Source organism: Fringilla coelebs (assembly GCF_963513975.1).
Source record: "Fringilla coelebs genome assembly, chromosome: Z".
NCBI classification, from domain to species: Eukaryota; Metazoa; Chordata; class Aves; order Passeriformes; family Fringillidae; genus Fringilla; species Fringilla coelebs.
This window is the reverse complement of record NC_140031.1, coordinates 4738488-4758680: the sequence shown is the minus strand read 5'-3', so window position 1 is coordinate 4758680 and position 20193 is coordinate 4738488. Positions and strand designations below refer to the sequence as shown.

Genomic DNA, 20193 nt, shown 5'->3' with positions numbered 1-20193 from the left:
TAAATTTGTGCAAAAATAATACAACCTCCCAGGATCCATAAAGAGTGGGTAAACAGAGGAGCCTTCCATGAAGCAGTTGTTTGTTATTATGATCTACTGGATGCTTATGACAATGTTCAAAACTCCTGGGAAAGTAATTTTTTCTTTAGTTCTCGATTTTTCATTTTTCTATTTTACTTTAAAAAGGTAAACCAGAAAATAACTTTAAATGGCCTAGGATTAGAATCATCTTAACCTGTTGTATAACAGTGAATAGGTCGTTGTTTGGGTTTTTTTTTAAATAATGTGCTAGAAAACTTGTTTGGGATATTAAATACCCATTAGCCCATCTGAAATCAGTGTTATAAGCTTTGTTAGACTAATAAAAAAAGGAACAATATGCTTTGCTTCTCTTGGGGTGAGTGGCAAGTTGATTCAGTCATTTAACAAGGTAATACTGTACCTTGTTGTAGAAAAATTGAATAAATGCTTTCAGCATCTCAATTGATTTTTATTTTTTTCCTTAAAGCTTTAACAAAAAATCTATATATATTTCAACAGACTCAAATTAGGTGAAGATCCATCTTGGACTGACCTGCAAAATTAAATTACCTTTGATGTGTGAGCCAAGTCAATAGCCATTTCAACCAGGGTATCATTTTCACAGAAGACAAAGTTGGAGATTTACAAATGTTTCTGTTTTTAAGAAGGTGTCCTGGTGAAGAGTAGAGGTGAAGTTCACAGCCAGCATTTTCCTCATTGGTGCTGTAGTGGCAGCACTCATGCTCACTTTTCTGTAGAACCCTTCTTTTGCATTAGGGGCCTGGAGCCAGTCAGGCTCTGGGCTTACAGGTAACAAGGTAGGTTACCTGTATTTCAGTTTGGATTAATCTAAATACTACTTTGATGATTAAACTGCAAGGAGAGTAACTTCCTTTTTTGTAACACAAAGGAATGCTTACTGAAGTAGTATATATATTGTATATCTTATAATACCTATTGAAATATTACACTGCAATTATTTTGTCAGACAATTTGTTTGGCATAAAGATCTTTGATACTGGAACTTTTCAGTAGGTGTAGCTATACTGCAGTTTTGAAGTAGGCATGAATCATTCTAAAGGTTATTGCTAAAGAAAGACTTTTCTTTAATGGCCACAATTTTGCTTCCTCAAAGTGAAAGCATTGCAATGTTAGATGGTAGCTGAACTTCCAGTCTAATCTTTGTCTTTGTCTGTCACAAAGGGACATCCTGTCCCACCAGTACACAGGAAGGTGCTTTGCAGGAAGTGTCTGCCTGCTGGTTACAAAAGGGTGTAAAAACTGCATTCAGAAATAATTTTTGTGTTCTCCTTTTCTAAACTTTCAGCAGATAATCTATGTGGTCTTAGAGCCAGAATGAAGGTTTGATTTTAGTAATCATGCACATATTCTAAATAAAACTAAAATTTGCACCTGCCATACGGTAGTGATGGCTAGAATAAAATAAATTTAAATAAAATGAAGAACACTACTTTTATTTTCCATGTCTTGATTTGTTCTATTGTCTCTTGTCATTTCCTGTAGTGCATAGGTGTTTGATAATGGGATGCTCATTAGTGAGAGTAGTTAAGTGATGTTGGAAAGACTTTCTTACTTTTAGTCATAGAAGGAAACCAAGTAAGATTATAAGGAAACTTCAGTGAAACATGTCCTCTTCTGTGAGACCTTGGATTATTTGAGTTATGATTACTTTTTTTTTTTTAAGAATTTCATACTGATATGTTGAATGAGACTTTCTAGAAAAATCTGAGTGTGGAAAATATTCCTAAAGATTATAACTACTAACCTGAGGAACAAAGGCAGACTGTTTTGGGGTTTTTTTTTTCCAAAATATCCTCTACCATCTAATAACAGTGAGGCATCCCAGAGAGCTCACTGACAGAATGCACTTGTATAATCAAGCTTAAAATCTAACAGAAGGTATATTGTCCAAGTGTTGTTTCTGTCCAAAAGTTATGAGAAAGACAGATTGAGTGAAGGCAAAATTGGAACAGTAGCTTATGTCATATACAACATTCTGTAAAATAAGTATAGACTGCCCCTCATTTACATGGTTTATTGGCACAGGATGATGTAAGCACATCTGGGTGCTCTGTTCCTGTCCTCCCTGAAGGAACTCTAGCAATCTTCTTGTACAAAAGAGAGCAAACTACACAAACGCATTTACTTACCAGAGAAAGATGGCAATGGGGATAATTTTTTCCTGCTAGCCTGAAAAGAAATAGAAACTCCTTATGGCTTCACCTGAATATACAGATTTAGAGCACATCAGAATTTGGCAGTCCGTTCTTACTTGCTTTGCATAGCATTTGTTTTCAGAAATTAAATCAGTGCTGACCTTAATCATGCATTCTCACAGTTAAAATTGGACTGAAAAAAAGTGAGTCAGCATTGACCTGAAAACAAACAAAACTGTTTGAAGTTTTGCAACTATTCTTGACAAGCATATGGGAAATTGGTTTGTGAACCAGTGCCTGCTTGCAGTGTGTATACACAGTATCACTCAGTGAGTTTACCAGGTATTTATAGAAAAATAGGTTAGGACTTCCCAGTTGGTAGAAAAGCTTGTTGTACTGACTCACTTCCCTCACTCCAGTATTGATCACTACTTTCCCCATAGGAAAACAGCAATTAACAACTGCACAAAATTTGTCTCCACCCTCAAACGTGGAGAAACTCTTTTCAGATTCTTGGTGTTTAGATTTTTTGTAAAAATCTTGTAAGTTTTGACCAAAAAAAAGTAACTGCAAAGTTTAAAATTAGTTGTCTGTTTGATCCTTTCATCTCCTTTTGTCCTCTTCATGCTATTTATAATGAAAGCTGTCAGTATAGTGTGCTTCATCTCATGGTTCATGACACCATCTCCTACTGCCACTCTCTGATGTAGGCTTTTCTGAAAACCTGGCTCAAAAATGTCACAAAATTGAATTAAATTGAAAAGTTGCAGAGGATTCTCTTCAGTTTGTGTCTCCCTTTCTTTGGTCTCTGAGATAATTGCCTTTAAATTTTCCACTCTTCACATATGCTTCTCCATTTCTCAGATTTCAGGAAAAAGACTGGGCTGAAATCATTATATTGACTTGTCAATGCAAAACTAATAATACAATGAAGATATTACTACACTCACTTTTTTCCCTGCCGTTGCTCCTTGCTTTTCCATTTTCAGCACAGCTGCAGTGCTAATTGCTAATTGTTGGGCATTGTAAAATTAGCCAGTGCTATAAATTCTAAGTAGTAATGACTAAAATCTGGAGTCAATTATGTAGCCAGTTTAGCGTAAGGAAGAGGTGCACCATCACTCTTCAGATGTAGCTAATGGATTCAGCATTGTCACCTCCTAACAAAAAAAGCTTTTTATTTTTCTACTGGAAAGCCAGATGGTTTCTATCTGTCTTTCATAGCAGATTTGACCTTTAAATGAGAAATCATCAGGGACCAATGATTCATTGGCAGACAAAGGACTCAGCAGGCATTAAAGGACAGTGTCTAATTGACTGAGCTCTGTTTCAGATGTCCATTGATTAAAGAAGGTGCTGCAAAGATGCTGTGTTATAGGCGAGGTTATTGTGAGCACAGAAAGCACAAATACCTGGCTCCCATAAGCAGGAACTTAACTGTTTTTTGTGAAAGTAGCCCCATTCATTTCAGTACCACCTTTGGATAGAAACAAAAAAAGGATAAAATCATAAGAGAGGAAAGTTGTCTGTCTGTGGGCTGTAATACTGAGAGCACCCTGCACTGATGGGGGCTCACCCTCCTTGATAAGAAAATGATCAGTCTAATTTTTTTGGAAACTAGCAAAAAGAGAGAGCAGACATGTTTTTTCCTTTAACATTAAATATGTCAAAGTAAATTATCTTTATTCTATAGGTATAAGTGCTGAAGCAGAGATGTGACTGGAGGTACAGAAAGTTTCTGACCTACCTTGTTTCTAAGCCTGAGCTAATTGTTCAGTTTTTTTCATCTGGCTTGTAGTGAAACTAACACTGCTTTCCCCCTCCCCTGTGCTCCCCAGTCAGCCAAAGGATAATTGAGAGTTAGTTCCCAAGTTAGTGAAATTGAAGGAACTTTCTAAGTTGAAGCTTAATAAGCCTTTTTAGGCAGTGGATATCAAAACCAGCAGTATTTGTTAAAAGGTAGACTAGGAAATCTTCCTGAGGTTTTTTAATGCAGTAGGAAATTTACAGGAGTATAGTCATTTTTGCTTCATTAGAGTCTGTTTGTTTCAATAGTATTTTCTTGCTGCTCCACGGAGGTTTATGCTTTGTAAAAGTGTCACATTGCCACTGAGCTTATTTTGTTTCGGCAGACATTCCTCTCTCTGTCCATTTGGGTAATGACACTGCAGCTGCACACACAGCTTTTTTGTTTTTAGGCTGTTGATTTTTCATGCATATTAATTAATTTTAAAATATTGAAAAAAATACAGAAGTTGGAGTAAACACAAAACATGAACCAAGTGTGAGAATACTCTTATGCTCTTGTTGCTTTATATCAGTTTCAAGTTGATTATTAGTTTTTGGCCAGTATGATGAAATTCTGAGCTGGAACAGTATCATCTTTGAGTACCATTGTGGCTGAAACCCCAGTTCTCACAGAAGTGCAATTTAGAGGTGTTCACTAAGATCTTTGTTATCTTCTATTAAAAAAAAAAAAAAAATTAGAGAAGCCTACATAGGCTTATTTAGAAACCACATTTTGTTCAAATTCAACCTATGGAAACACTGTTGTCAGAATAGTCTCTCAAATGAAGTTTTTCATGCAAATAAAGCACCTGAATAGTTTGTGGTATTAGATGTTTGGGCTGTAAGCAACAGGAATAGCAGGAAAGTATTACTGAAAAAGATGAAATGTGGTAAGGATTAAACCAAGCACTTAGTGCCAATTTCTGCCACATGAATATTGGATGCAGACCACTGTAATAATTACAAAGCAAAACAGTAAAAATATTTTTTTAAAATACACTTTTTTCTTTTCTTTTTTCTTTTTTTTTTTCCTGTTAATTGTTCTTTGTCTCATTTTAGTAGTGCTGTGAGGTGCTAGAAAAGGACACTGAACTTTCTCTTTAAAACAGCTGAAGCTGCAATGAGCAATCCCATAGTAGTTTGATGAAATTTTATAAAACAATAAGCAGTGTTGTTAATGTTGCTGGAAGAATAAATACTAAAGCACCCACCAGTCTTCAGATTGTCTGATTTATAATTTGTCTGAAAACTAAACAGGATTAACAACGGGTTCTCAAATGTACATCTATATGTCACCTTAAAATACATATCTACCACCAGTAATTCTGAAAACAGAGCTATTAGTATCCATGATATATAGATTTGTGAGCTGCCCTGAAGATTAAAAAAGCTTCCACAGAATTTCCAAAGTTTTTCTTAACCTTGAGTGTTAAGTACCTAATCCATTTCTGGTAATGTTTTACGAGTGAGAAGATGCTTGCTAGTGAAAAATTCCCGAGTTTAATATGTTAACTGTGGTGTCTGATTTGAGGACAAAAAAAGTCCTTACAAGAATCTGCTCTTTGGTGGAAGGGAGCGGGCAGTCTTGTGCTTTGAGAACAAAAGGTGAAAGTGCAAGTGAAAGTTTTGGAATTCTGCAGGGAAGTTCACTTACCACAGTAGTACTGCTCCCAACTGTGTTTTTGTATGATTTCTCAATCCTAAGCCCATCACACTTCCAAACACAAAATAGCCAAAGACAGAAGGTTAAACTTGGAGATTCGTTCAACTGAATGAAGACCCTGGCCTGCCCATTTTCTCAGATCTTTAACTACCATTCTTAATAAGATGATTCGTGTTTTCTTGAATATTTAATCTGTTCTTTTTGTCATCCTTTTTCTTCTACTGTATGCAGCTTTGTGAGGCTTACTGTGAGTTTTCTAAGTTTTCTGTGAAATCAGCCTCATAGGACATCTTTGATGCCATTTTCTAAACAATACTCATTTTAGTTCTCCTTGAAGACACTTCAAGGAAAAGAACGGAGTCTGAGTTTACAATCAGTTAACATTGCCTGTTAGTCTGGCACATGTTGTGCTATTTCCCCTGTGAGTTAGATTTTGGGATAATCATGGTGTGAAGTAGTGTTTCTTTCTTTTTGTTCCTGTAAAATATTTTTTCCCCAGCTTTTACTTGTTAGCTTGCTAAGTTCCCATCTTCTGTGTGATTCTGCTGCAAGTGATGATCCCTTTCTTTTTTCATTATCATCAGTTAAGCCCCAAGTAAATTAGACTTAAATGCTTGTCCCCTCACCCCCCCCATATTTTATTCTGAACTGTCCTTGATATTCTTTTCCCCTTTTAATTTTTGTCATTTCAAAAACAGAAGCAGTATTAAGGTAACTGACAGAATTTCCTTACAAACTTCAGTCCTCTTGTTGTGGACTTTGATACTAAACTATCCTCTGTTCAGGGGAATAGGAAGTGGACAACTTTAATTTAGTTTCAAGTTGAAAGTCAGTATCTTGATAGACTATTCTTACTTATTCAGCCTCTTCATCCTTGGAACAATCAAGTTCTCCTCTTGAGATTCAATGTTTCAAAAGAGTATTTGTATATCAAATGCAATTTAATGTTTCCTTTTCTGGAAACAAAGCAAAAGTTCAACTAGATTAATCAAGCTTCTTTTTCTCTGTTTTACAAATCCTGAACTATAACAATGCACTTGATTTAAGTACCAAAGCAGGAGCTCTAATTCTTCAGGTGGGACGTCTTTGAGGCATTCATGGTAGTCATAATTGATAAGTGTTTAGAATGAGATAATTGTATATCTCATCAGAATTTCACCCCCCAAATTCACCTCTGTTTTTAAGAGTAAGCAAAAATCTCTTCCCATTGACCTGGTCTGTGAGAAACTGTCAGCTTTTAGAACTCATCCCACATTGGAACTCAAGAGATTTCAAATAAGAATTACTGTTCCTTTTCTACAGGAGCTGTAAGTCAGTGTGTATTAATCTTGTTGCTGCTGTTGCAGCTCAAGAGGTAAATTGTAATTTTGCCTTGTTTCTTCTCATCTAGGTTTCAGCAATCAGTTTTAATGCAGGGCTGAAAAACTATAAAGACAATACTGGGTATCATTTAATCCTTCTGTTAATTGCAAACTGATTGCAAGATCTAACCATGGGTGAATTTCTTTGCACGTATATCAGTGTGCCCAGTGTGTTTTGTAGGAGGTGGATTTGATTAGTCATTCATTCTATAGAATGAAATTGCATCTTAATATAACTAACTGCAAAAATTCTGAGAAGGTTTTCTGTGAACAAATTAGAAGATTGCCAAAGTATTTGATTACTAAAGTTGGGTAAAAGAGTTTTACAGTGATGGATTTTTTTTCTTTTTCTTTTTTTTTTTTTTTTTTTTTGAAAATTGAGCTAGTGATTTTGATGAATTCTCATTAACATCACCTTTTTTGTGAGCACCAAACTAGATCTGAAAGAAATCTCTGCTGTAATTTGGGGAATGTATTTAAGCTTTTGCATAATTGCAAGCATGTGAGTAGTCCATTAAATTCCGTTGGATTCTACTGTGTGCGTCATTCACTGTCTAAAACTTCTGATGTGGGAGTTAATAAACTTCCTTCTCCTCTTGTTTGTTATGAAGATGAAAGTTCTTCATAACAAGAACTTCTTAGAAATAATCTGCTGAATCTCTTGCTGGTAACATGCTTAATTGAAAGTTTGAACTTTTTTGGCTTAATCCATTCTTTCATATTGATCAAACATTTTTTTGAGAGGAAGTTGAGGAAAAACTACTTTATACTTACTTCAAACATATCAGCAACAGAGTTATAACGGTTATTTTGAATGAAGAAACTTTATGTTTATAGAACTCTTCTCCAACCTAAAGGATTCTAAAATTCTATAATTTTTCCGTACTGTGCTGGCTAGCTTAGGCTTTTGATTACAGTACTGAAGGGCACTATTTTGGAATATATTACTTTTCAAAGGAACACAGAGTTACGCTAAACTGAAATCAGTTAACATTCAACTGAAATCTTGGAGCATTTTTGCTGTCATAAAGAGGGTTGTTGAGTATGTGGGATCCTTGTTGCATAAAAAGCATACAAATTAGGACATGAAGGTAGTATCACCTCACAAATTCAACCTTATTGTGAAAATTGTTGAAATAATTTGGCTCACATTTTTGTCAATGGCTAAAAAATAGTTAATTCAGGGAAAATGTTCAGGAAAGACTTGACTCTGTCTTACAGTCACAGCCATGAGAAGATTAAGAAACAACCTAAATCATTTGATATTTGCCTACATGAGAGATTTCTGATTGAGAGCTTTTTAATATAAAAAGTTTTAATGAGATCAACTGTTTGAGATGGAAATTGGACAAATTCAGATAGCAAATGAGTCACAGTTGTTAAACAGGACAATTAATCATTGAAACAATTTACCTAGGATGTGAAACATTCTTACTTGGCATAAAGATAGGGTAAAAGAGATTGTTTGATACCATTTTACCTAGTTCATTATGCAGGAGCCTGAAATACTTGAGTATGATGGTCTCCACAAGAGCTTGAATAGTTTGAGATTTATCTTTATGAGAATAAAGCATATGACTACATGGTAGCAATAAATCTTCCACAACTAATGTGAATTTGCTGGACAATTTACATTCTGTTACCAGCGCTACTTTGCAAAGTAACAGTACTTTGAATGATGGCCATAGTGTTGCTTAGGAAGTGCTTAGGCAGGATCTAGGCTCATCAGAAGAGATTTCAAGGAAGAAGAGGATAAAGACAGGCTCAGTGGAGTTAGGGCTGGGCTCCAGTATGTTAGGGGAATTTGGATCAGTTCTGAACTATTTTCTTGGAATTAGTTGGAAGTCACAGAAAAACATCTATTGCCCCTTCATAGATGTTCTTGGCATTGCCAAGATGGAAACTAGAAAATATAGGTACTGCTGTATTCTTAATTATTGTGCGTTCAGAGCATTCAGATTTTAACTCATGTACAAGTTGCAAGTACTAAGCAGAATGTGTTACTGGTACAATGTTATTGTCAGAAGAAAAAAACCATGTAAGGGGTAGCAGTGTCTCCAACCAAGTGTTCATGGCCAGTGGATACAGTTAATGAGATTCTCACTTACCATACAAAGGTCAGTTTTGACAGAGTTGATTTGCTCATACTTTCCTCCCATTCGGTATTCTTTACTTAACTCTACTTAGAGTTTTTTAAAGACAAACATTACCTGAAAGTAGGTTTAGAGTAACAAAGTCTTACATCCTTTCTAAAATTATTAGGATCATCCAGACTCTTCCAGATTTTCATTTCATATATGAAGTTCTGTGTTTTTTCTCAAGCAGCATTTCATTCTCTAGTAAATGTTGAATGTTACCTCTTTTTCTCATAGTATTTCAGTCCTGCTTAAACTTGTATTTCCAAGTGCTTCTCTTGACTTTTTGACCTTGAGCTTTGAAATTACTAGTTTGAATAGGGGATTGTTTCTAGCTTATTTCAACACCATTTTTTATTCAAGGACCCTAAATAGCTATTTTAAATAACATTGTACATTTCCAAAAATCTGCTGTAGCTTAGAAGAGAGAGATTACAGCCAAAATCACTGTCTGCTTCTGTATACATTGGTAGAATAATGCATGTTTTTAACCATTGAACTAATTTTAGCCATTTCTGGTCCCATTCCAGGTGCAGGACAAGTTTCGTTTGGACCTGTCTGATGAAGAAGCCGTCCATTATATGCAAAGTCTAATTGATGAGAGTGTCCATGCCCTCTTTGCAGCTGTCGTGGAGCAGATACACAAGTTTGCACAGGTGAGGTATTTTCTTCTCAGCTGCTGATCTCTGTGGTAGCTGAGTAAGGCGAGAGGTTGTGAGTGGTAGGTTCATCACTGTGAGATGTTTTAGTTCATTTTAGTACAAGATGAAACTGTTTTAGTTTTAAAGACTGGAGAACAAGCTTGAAGAAGTCCTATTAAATATTTTGAAGCACCTTAGCAATCATGCAAGGTCTGGCAAGGTCTGGGACAAGGCAACTTCTGGTGCCCATCCAGGCTGGGGAGGGAACAGCCGCAGAGCAGCCCTGCCCAGAAGGACTCGGGGGTGCTGTGGGTGAGAGGCTGCACATGCCCTGCCATGGCACTCACAGCCCAGAGAGCCAAACGTGTCCTGGGCTGCATCCAGAGCCCTGTGGGCAGCAGGGCAGGGAGGGGATTCTGCCCCTCTGCTCTGCTCTGCTGACACCCACCTGGAGCACTGCATCCAGAGCTGGGCTCCCAGCACGGGAGGGACAGGGACCTGCTGGAGAAGCCCACAGCACTTCAAAAGTTATCAGAGGGCTGGAGCGCCTCTGTTAGGGAGACAGTCTGAGAGAGCTGGGATTGTTGAGACTGGAGAAGAGAAGGCTCCAAGGAAGACCTTACAGCAGCCTTCTTGCTGATGATCTGGGTTGACAATAGATTATTGCCTCTGGTATTTTTGTTATTACAATATACCATCTATGAAGAATGAAGTGTTTAACCTAACATCTTATACTCTATGCTGTATTACTACAATACACACTAAGACAATAAAATACTTGATTCCCATGTTAAATAAAACAGTGTTTACAAAAGCATTTCTGCTTTGAATTTCCAATTCTTTTTTTTTCCTTAAAACCATCTGACATTTAGTTTGTGTTTATCAGGGATTTAAGATATTACACTGTTTTCCTTAAATATTTGACAATGACAAGAAATGGAATTAGGAGAAAAAATTAAACTGCTCTGAAAAGCCAGTCATTATCCTGGCTTTTAAATTGATTCTTTCTTCAAAAACCTAGTCAAATTCTGATATGAAATGGGGAAAACTATTCTTATGGCTATCCATTTTGCTAAAAAGCATCTGTTCTTTTCTTCAAACTTAGTTTTTATTTTGAAGAATTGCACTGTAGTGCAGGATGAGAAGAAATAATGTAATTTCCATTTACGTATATATTTGATTAAGATGATGTTTTATGAGATGTGAAAGAAGGAAGTGTAATTATATGGAAATGATGCAAAATTTGTTGTCACTCACTATGAATTACTTTGAACTTTGGATGGAGGATGGTAATTTCATCAGACAGAGTGGAAAATGCCTGGCATCTGCCTTACGGTTCAAATGAAAAAAAAAAAGCTATTAGAAATATTCAAGATTGAAGTTTTAAGTTTCTCCAGTATGTGTGTAGACTTTTCTTTTCATTACATACTGACAGTCACTTTTTTTTAAGACATGCCTTTTTACTTCATTGGCCTTAGGTGACTGCCACACTCTCCCAGATAATTGTTACTGCATTTGTGAAAGTGTATTACAGGTTTGATTTGGGTGACCTTTTCTTTTTCCATTCAGGCTTGTTTTTGCTTGATCTTTCTTCAGTTCTTACCCCTGCTTTTTAAATCACAGGACAGATTTGTTCAGAATATTTAAAAGTATCCAAGAATGTTATTCCAGATTTCTGTGGGATGGGGCTCTGAGCAACCTGGTCTAGTGGAGGGTGTCCCTGCCTATAGAAGAGGGGCTGGGATTAGCTGATCTTTAAGGTCCCTTCTAACCAAACCATTCTGTGATTCTGGCTCCCAGAAATGGTGTTCTAAGCAAAAAGCTGATACACATTCCAGCAGGCACTGACTGCATCTTCCATTCATATTTTTGGGTGTTAATATGCAAGCTCGCTGGTGTACTATACTTTGGATACCAAATAAGCAGATGTGACACCCACTAATGTAGTCCTGATACAGTTATCTTTTTTTGTGGTTTTTACCTCTCCAGCTGGCCCATGCTGAATTTCATCACAGACATATTTTCCTGAGGCTCTGTGCAATCTTTGTGCACTGCTGCAGAGTGTGCAACCTATGTGCTTTTAGCTTTCCTTTCTGCTTTGGGCATCTGGTGCCTAGAATGGAAAACAAGTGTCTTGATTTGTAAGTGCTAAAGGCATCTGAAAACTCCATGTGATGCTAGTTTTGGAGTTCCAGTTACTGCCTTTATTTGCACTCTAACAAATTTAGGCTTGCAGGCTTTCTCCTGCAAAGATACTGGATTGCAAGTGTGAGGAGGATGCAAAAAGAATAGACAAAGATTAATCAGCAATTGACAAGTCTTAAGAATCTGTGGTTTATTAATGTATTTTTTTAAATACTTCAAAAAAACCCAGTGAAAGCTAAGTGTAATTAATGACTGTTCTCTATGTTATGGGTAAAATGGGATGCTTCTTAGCAATATTTATTACTTCATCAGTCAAAATCATTATCTTTCCTTTTTGTCTGAGGCAGTCTTAAGCATTTGCTGCTGTAGTCTTCATGGAGTCTGCAAAATCGTTAAACAAATGAATAATTAATGGGTCGTGAATTTGCCGTAAAGGGGTCATCTTACTCAATGGCCAATTGAAGCTTTCAGTTCCTTTATCTGTAATTCTGCATTGAATTGCCAGTGGCCTTGTTCTTCATAGTATTATAAGTTGTCTGGGAAAAAACCCCAGCGCCACACAGGTGTTATAACACAAGTGTAAACAGCAGATCTGGCCTAATGCCACACAATATTTCACTTCAAATGCTGTTCAACACATTTTTTTGTTTATCGGTAGATATTTATTTTTTTACTGCCTTCAGAACAGGCCTGTGAGGAATCTGTGCAGTCTACTGCAGCACTTAAGAGCTTTTTAACAAGGCTGGTTATTATAGTAATCATGGTGTTTCAGTGTTCTATATGTCACTCTGCATTAAGTAAAGCTCTTGCATAAAGCAATCTGGATGTTTTGGAATCAGCTCAGTATTGTTCTTTTATAACAATATTCTAAATTGCGTTCAGTTTACCACTGTGTTATAAAGCCTTTCGTTTAATTTCTAATGAATCTCTGATCTGTTATTTTATCAGATATTTTACAGACCTTTTCATGCACTGCCTGTCTCCTTAATGGTTATAAGAAAAAGTTGTCTCAAAAGTAAATAAATTCAGCATTTAAAATAAGCTAATGGTGTTGTACAGTAGTCCTCAAGAGGAGGAAAAGGTACATACTAATTTTAGTCGATACTAATGAAGACTGGGTAGCCATTTCTCCCTGGAGAGTCATTTTCATTTTAGCAGCATTATTTATTTCTGCAGAGGAAGGAAACAATCTACAGTTGAAGTGTCTAGTTTCACATTTTATTTCCCTTGTAAATTTACAAATCAAGTCAGTTGTATTCAGGGCTGAAATAGTAAGCAGTGATTAGAAAAGTGAAAGCTTGTGGGATTCAGGGTGTCTCACCTAAACTGTAACTGTACAGCTTTGGAGTTTATTAATGCTTGGCTGGTATCTGTTTAGAAGCAAACTCAGTTTCAGCTGTAGAAGTTGCATGGATTTAGAATATCCCCAGGACATAACCCCAGTGCTTCTGTGTCAGAGAATGCAGGCACCTCAGTGCAGGGTCTCTGTTTTTCTTCCTACTGGATGTTAAAATAAGAGAGGGAATATCTACCAGCTGGATTGTGTATTGGATAAAATAATTTGTCAAGGGGTATTTGGAGTTAGCTTCTGCTTTTTCCCTTTAAAGGTTGTGAAAATCATCTACCCTTACACATTTCACCATGTTTTTAAACACAGAGTTCAATTTGTGCATAGCATTTATTCTTTGAAAGTAAAGCAGATTGAGTAATCTCTGTGCTGTTGTGTTTTTTTCTTTTCTTTCAGTATTGGAGAAAATAAGCTTTTTGCCTGCTCGTGGTGGAAACAAGCAAATGCTCAAAACAGAGACTTTCTCAAGCCCTTGTGGACTTAACCAAACAGTTTTGGAAAGCAAAAGCTGCAGATTTAATAGTGTGAAGAACTGAGAACTCAGAAGATGGAGAAGCTTTTTGAATCTTTTTGTTCATTAAAGGTTCAAAACCAACCATTTTTTAAAGGAAGATGATTGTTTGTACCATCCTTGGGAGCCTCAAAGGTTGAAGTAAGCAACTTCCTCTCAAGCCAAAGATAACTGGAAGAGGTTGGATTTAATGATGAATTCTTGTATGTGTTAATATATTTTCTTATTTAAAAATAGAAGTAGATACAAAGCTAAAGCAGGGAGGCTACAGTTTCTTGGTGCAGAAAAACCCCTCACAAAACTATGGTAATCCTCTCTCGTCCCTCCCCATCCACTTGGTTCCTTGAATAAATTTTAAATGTAATTCATATGATCCCTTATTTCCTGCCTTAGGCAATGTTATCATTTAGAATGGACAGTCATTTTTTGCCTGCTTACAAAAGTGTTTTTAAGTGCTGATAAGTTACCCCAGCTGTAGGCAGCCAATTAAATGATTGCTAACAGGCTCAGCAATGGGAATGCACAGTGAGCAGTTCAGTATTTCATGCTTTAACTCTAAATGTTTTCTATACAGTGATTATATATTCTTCACTCTAATAAAAACCTTTGTTGTTGCAGTCTTGAGGTGTTCTGTTTTGTCTTTTTAATCTTACTTGCTGAGACATGGCACACTAGAGGATTATGTTTGTAACTAGTGTCTTTTTGCAAGGATTTTCACTTCTCAGTTTACTTGATGCTGGAATAACACCACTCATAAAAGTACTTTTGTGCCACATGTTGAGTTCATAATGAATCTGGTTTGTATGATCAATAATGTAATTAGCTCTTCATAAATGTGTGGCTCTCTTCAAAGGATGTTCTAATAGTCCTGTATTTTTTAAAATAACATTTTAAGTCAGGAGGAAACCCTTCCCAATTATAAAGATAAGAGGGACTGATTTGAATGTGAATCTGACTGGTATTTGCAAATCAATTTTGCTTTGTACTTTTGTCCCTTTTTTCCCCTCTATGACTTAGAAACTGCATTACCCTAGTTGCTTGGTGCTCATGTTGTCTAGGAACACACAGTGCCACAGAAGAGCCACAGTATCTTTAGCCCCTCTTATCTTTAGCTCAGTCTTCTTTGGAGAAGTAGTAATGATCATTGTCTTGCAGTTTGTTTGGGTTTTTTTCTGTCAGACTTATATATTCCTCTGTTTCACATGAACTTGTTCTATGTACAGTGCTTTGTGGCACCTTCCAAGTATAATTCTGAGAGCCTGGACCTCTCAGATGTTCAGAGAGAATTCTGCAAAAAAACAAGGTCTTTTTCGTTCTTTTAATACATTTCAAATGTACATCCTACGTGCTGAGACAATTTCTGATCTTTATGAAGCAGCCACACTTCATTTGACTTGAATTCTTGTCTCCGACCCCAGCCCTTTCAACTGTACATATTGTAGGATTTTTCATCCATTTCTTTTGAAGAAAACTTCCTGTTCTTCCTGCTCAAGTCTAATTATGAAGGATATGGGTATGACCCAGTCTGTACCAGTTGACCAGACAGGCCGAGGTTGTCTCCTTATTAAAACCCAAAAGACATCATCAACTCAATCCTAGAAATCATTTTACTTTGCAGAGATGTTTATAAACTGTTAAATATTGACCTTTATAAATGCATGGTTGTTCACTGTGTCTTGTGTTTTAGAATTAGCCTGTTCATACACTGGACTGTGCAACAGCCTATTAAAACTGTACTCTTAAGTTATAAATGTCAGCATGTGAACCCAAGTGGAATGTGATTACAGTAGGTAAGGCTTAGGAAGAGCCAGGCTTCGCTGTCCATTTTTTAAATGGAGAATATCAGGCACAGAAGCAGAAAAGCTTTGCCTGAATCAGTGGAAAATAGTACAACCAGTGTGTTCATCTGTGTTTCTGCATGTGGAGTGACTCTGCATATATTTTCAGTGCATTTTCCAAAGAATTTTGTAAAACAATGAGCACTGACAAACCAACTGGATACGTCTGTCATCCAGCTAGTGGCTTTTTTTAGGCTGATATGCCTGTTCTGTTCCTAGCTCTTCAGAACCCGTATAGAATGAAAAACAGGACAGCACTGAGGCTGCTACAACATACTGGATGCAAGTAGATTTATACTTTAACCCTCATCTTCTAAATACCAAGTATTGTTGAAAATTGAAAAACATCAATAGGTTTATTTTTTTTATAGTCTTATACAAAGTTCTGACTTTGTTTTGTAAAATCTGTTGGCTCTTAGCACCTCATGTGGCATAATTTATTTAAAGTAAAACAGACAGTTGAAAAGAAAAAAACCAAACAAGCTGGGTTGCTGAGGGGAAATAAGTTACTTTGTTTTAAATGAAAGATTTTTTTGATATGTTACCAAAATCTTTGACTTACTGGAGTATAATAGGTTATCTATCATGGCTTGATATCACTGTATAATACCATATGTATGATGTGTCTGTTGTCTCTAATAAATTCCGAATCCCTTGAATAACTACATAAAATGCTGTCTTGAGGAGTACAATTCTTAAAGGTGAAATCCTTGTATCTTTCACAAAGGTAGAACCCCAGTCAGGTGAAGGTACTCATGTGAATGTCAGACAGGAGTTTTACCCTGCACTCTTATTTGTGTGAGCACATAAACAGGGTAAACACACAACACACAGCTCTGCATGGAGTGAGGCAGTGAGCTCCATCATGTGTACTGGAGCATGGAAACCAGGCTGTACCAGGTGTGTCACAGAGTAACTTGTCAAAAAGTCACCCTCTTAAGTCTCTCCAGGAGGCATTACAGAGCAAAAGAAATAAAAAAATCAGGAATTTTGCCATGGACTTATTTTGACCAGCAGTTGTATTTTATATAACTTGAGATAAAAAGTACAATAAAATTACCCTTGTGGGTTCTTTATTTGCCTTTCAGCATTCATCTTGGTCTCATACTGATCTTTTTTCTCACAGAATCTGTAGTGGTTCTTTGGGATTGAGGGTGGGAGAAGCAATGAAATAATTTCATTTTTCCTTCCCTACTGTAGATTGTCCTTGGTTGTTTTCAACTGTCAGTGAATCAGGAGAAGAAAGTGCCACAGTAGGCTTTTCTTTTGGGGGTAAAGAAGCAGTGATTGCCAAAGTAGGATTTTTGGGGAAGGCAGGGTAAGGGAATAAGAAAGATGTGAATGTGCTCTGTGCTTTTAATACAAAAGACCTCTACTTTTAGCAAGAAACATCCTTGTTCTTACAGACAGTTACCTGGTTTTGTTGTTCTTGTGTACAATTTAAAATAAAAAGTGCTTTTGCAAGGCTTTATAGAAATAATGTCTTTGGAAAAGGGAGGAAAGAACAGCGAATGGGAATTATAACACCCCTTTGCAAAGTGAGGATAGCAGAAAGAGAGCCAGTCTAAATGGCCTGCCTTTTGTAGTCAGGAGAGGTTTTACTCACAAGACCTGGTATCATCAGCAGATGGTAAAATACTGTGGTTATTATGAAGTATCTGAAGCGCCTTACATTTCAGGAGTCTTAAGGGAGTCATTTAAAAAAGATTGCAGGTGGATTGTGTTAAAATAGATTTTTGTAACCTCTTCAGCTGATGTGATGATTCTTTGTAATAGTGAGGCTACTCAAAGTGTGATATTGGTGCCCTCCTGTCCTTCTGTCATTTAGATTGGACCCTTCAAGGGTGAAAGAAATTTCATTTTGGAGGATAAAATGCCCAAGCCCTGTTGCTTCCTGAGTATTAACAGTGAAGTGGTTCACCTGCCTGGGTTCAAACCTGAAACAGAGAGAACACTGTTTGGGGAAGAATCCGTAGCTCATCTACACAGGGGCATTAATCACTTTGGCTGTATGTGGGACAGTCCTTTCCAAAGGGAATTAAGCTATACCCTGAGGAAGTACTTAAATTCCAGATAAAACACCTCTGCAGTTACAAGCTGTGCAAAACTTAACCATTTGGAATTCCTCCCCTTGATAGAAGAGTGTCCTCTTCAGTGGTGGGGGCTCAGATTGTGGCAGTTTACAAGGATCAGTGTTCATAACTTGCAGTGTAGAAAAAGTGATGTGAAGGTGTGGCTGAACCACTGTGGGTAGCTTTGGAATCCTTTCTTCCATGGTCAGGCAATTCACTTTAGTCCAGCTTGTTGTCCTCACAGTGACAGTCAGATAATTCCACTTTCTTTCTCTTGCTCTGTATTTAGATATTGATTGGATTATGTAACAGGTAAATCGTAAAGATACACATCCCAAAGTGGCAAACTGCTTTGTCTCTATTTCATCTCTTAAGTGGGAAGATAAAATTTGCCTTTTTTTGGTGTGTCTTCTTTCACAGGGCATCAGAATATAAAGATAATTGTAACCAAAAGGTTTTCTCTCTCATATCTAATTTAACATCTCTCACTGATTACAGACTGAAAAAACTCACATTACAAAAAAATAAAAAGGTTTTATTTTTTTTTTTTAAAGTAAGTTTATTTTCTTGTATAGACATGTATGAACAGTTTTCTAGCTGAGAAGATAGGAAGTAATTAGGTGGAATCTCTGCTTTTAACAAAGCATCTGCAAACTACTTCTCTTTGAACTTCAGGTGGAGTAAGTGCAATAAGTTCAATATCTGCGTGCATGTATAGAGAGAGATGGCAGCGCATCTTGCCTGCCCAATGGTGTAGCATCTTGTCCTGTGTCCTCAAGGCAGGGACAGAGCTTTTTTCTTTTCCAATAAACGCTGGATTAGTTTTGGTTTTTTTCCCTTAACTGATGATGTCAGTTGGACTTACTCAGTGCTTTCAGCTGTCCTGTCATTTTTCTCATGCTGTATTTTCATTAACTGACATACAAGAGATTTCTGATGGAAACACAGCTGGTCTAGTAGCAGTGTCTATTCCCTGAAGTGGGCAGCTTCCATTTCAGCTTAAATTTGGAATTTTTCTGTCCTTTTCTGTCCCTGCTGCGAGCCATTCTTATGTAGATAAAGTCCCTGATCCTGCAGTGAGACTCAGATGCTGAGTTTTCTGACCCCAGGGCAGTGAAGGGGAGACAGTGATGCAGTAATGGTTGTCTGAGTCATTCACCAACCTCAGGGATGAGGACATCCCTGGCATGGCAAGAAGCTCTTTCTTTAAAGGGAAATTCAGCTGAGGTCTCTGGTCAGGTTCTCTTTTTCCAAGGGAAAGCACAGCTGCAAACCTTGGGACAGTGAATGAGGTTGTCTTAAAAAGCAAACTACATGGCAGAGACCTGGCTGTGGAGACCTGTAAGACCTGTGCTTGTTGAAATCCTGAATATGGGGAAAAAATGTGTTTATATAGTTTAGAGATGTTTTGCATAGTTAATCAACAAAATTTGCTAAAACCTGTAGGTGGTGCATTTTCAACAATATTGGGCCATATTGCATTTATCTTTTCCAAGGTGCAATGTGCCAGTAACAAGGTGCTGTGTGGCATCTCACTCCAAACGAGGAGATGACAGGTGTCAGCTCCTGTTCTGCTTCTAACTTGACAAATGCTACTTTTGAAACGAGAACTGAGAGGCTCTGTGCCACAATCATGGCATGTTGTCCATTGGCCTTGAAGATTTTTCTCTTCTTCAGCTTGCATTTCCCTCCCAGCTCTGTAAACTCAGTGGTGCAGAACCCATTTTTAACTTGTCTCACACAAAAAGTACCACAGCTTGGGGCTTTAATTTGAGATGGATCTGGGAAGTGCCATTACAACTTGCCAAATAGCAGTGTGTTTTGATTGCACTTTGTGTTCAGACTTGGTTCATTGGCTTTTGTTTGTTCCATACCTTAAAGCTCAAAGGTGCCTGAAGAAATGTGTTTGCTGGAGCCCCTGTTCCTGTCGAACAGTGTTCTAGCAGTTCCCTCCACCCTTCTCTCTTAGAAAGCTCTAGTAAAAATAGGGAAAATTATTATGTTTCTGTGCTTTCATTAATTAATTAATCCTACAGTTCAGTACATACACAAGTATAACTGAACTGAAATACAGCAGTTTTTCAGCTTAAGCAAGGAATAGCCACAAGACACATTGTCAGGCCTTTTTATCAGTGTCCATGTTTCCTGCATCCGTGTTGTCCAGCTTAGTGTGTACCTGATCCTGATTTAATATGCTGTAAGAGATAAATTATTTCATTCAGTGAAGAGATACAGCCAGAAGGATAGCTAAAAGCTGTATGAGTTTTTTCTCATTTATCACCACATGGAATGCAAATGGGGCTGTACAAGAACAACTGAGAATTATGAGTCCCAAAGATTATTCTCTTGTTTACAGTTTCAGACATATAAATGAGCAAGAATAACTCATTTAAAACTTGGAAATCAGCATAAATCAGGATGGCTACAGTTCAGTCATACATCTCTATTATGCGTGTATACAAAAGGCTTGCTTAGCATATGCTTTTCCACTAT

At 37.0% G+C, this 20193-nt stretch overlaps 1 protein-coding gene across 2 annotated transcripts in view; it reads left to right on the top strand.

Moving 5' to 3' along the window:
- The window catches only part of PIK3C3 (phosphatidylinositol 3-kinase catalytic subunit type 3), a 70237-nt gene extending 54051 nt beyond the window's left edge, over positions 1–16186 (top strand). For both annotated transcript variants that reach the window (XM_084225968.1, XM_084225967.1), the window contains 2 exons: positions 9676–9801; positions 13676–16186. In XM_084225968.1, coding sequence (XP_084082094.1) covers positions 9676–9801; positions 13676–13690 — 141 coding nt within the window. In that variant the 3' untranslated portion in view covers positions 13691–16186. The remainder of the gene's footprint in view (positions 1–9675; positions 9802–13675) is intronic.
- The last annotated feature ends 4007 nt before the right edge of the window (positions 16187–20193 follow it).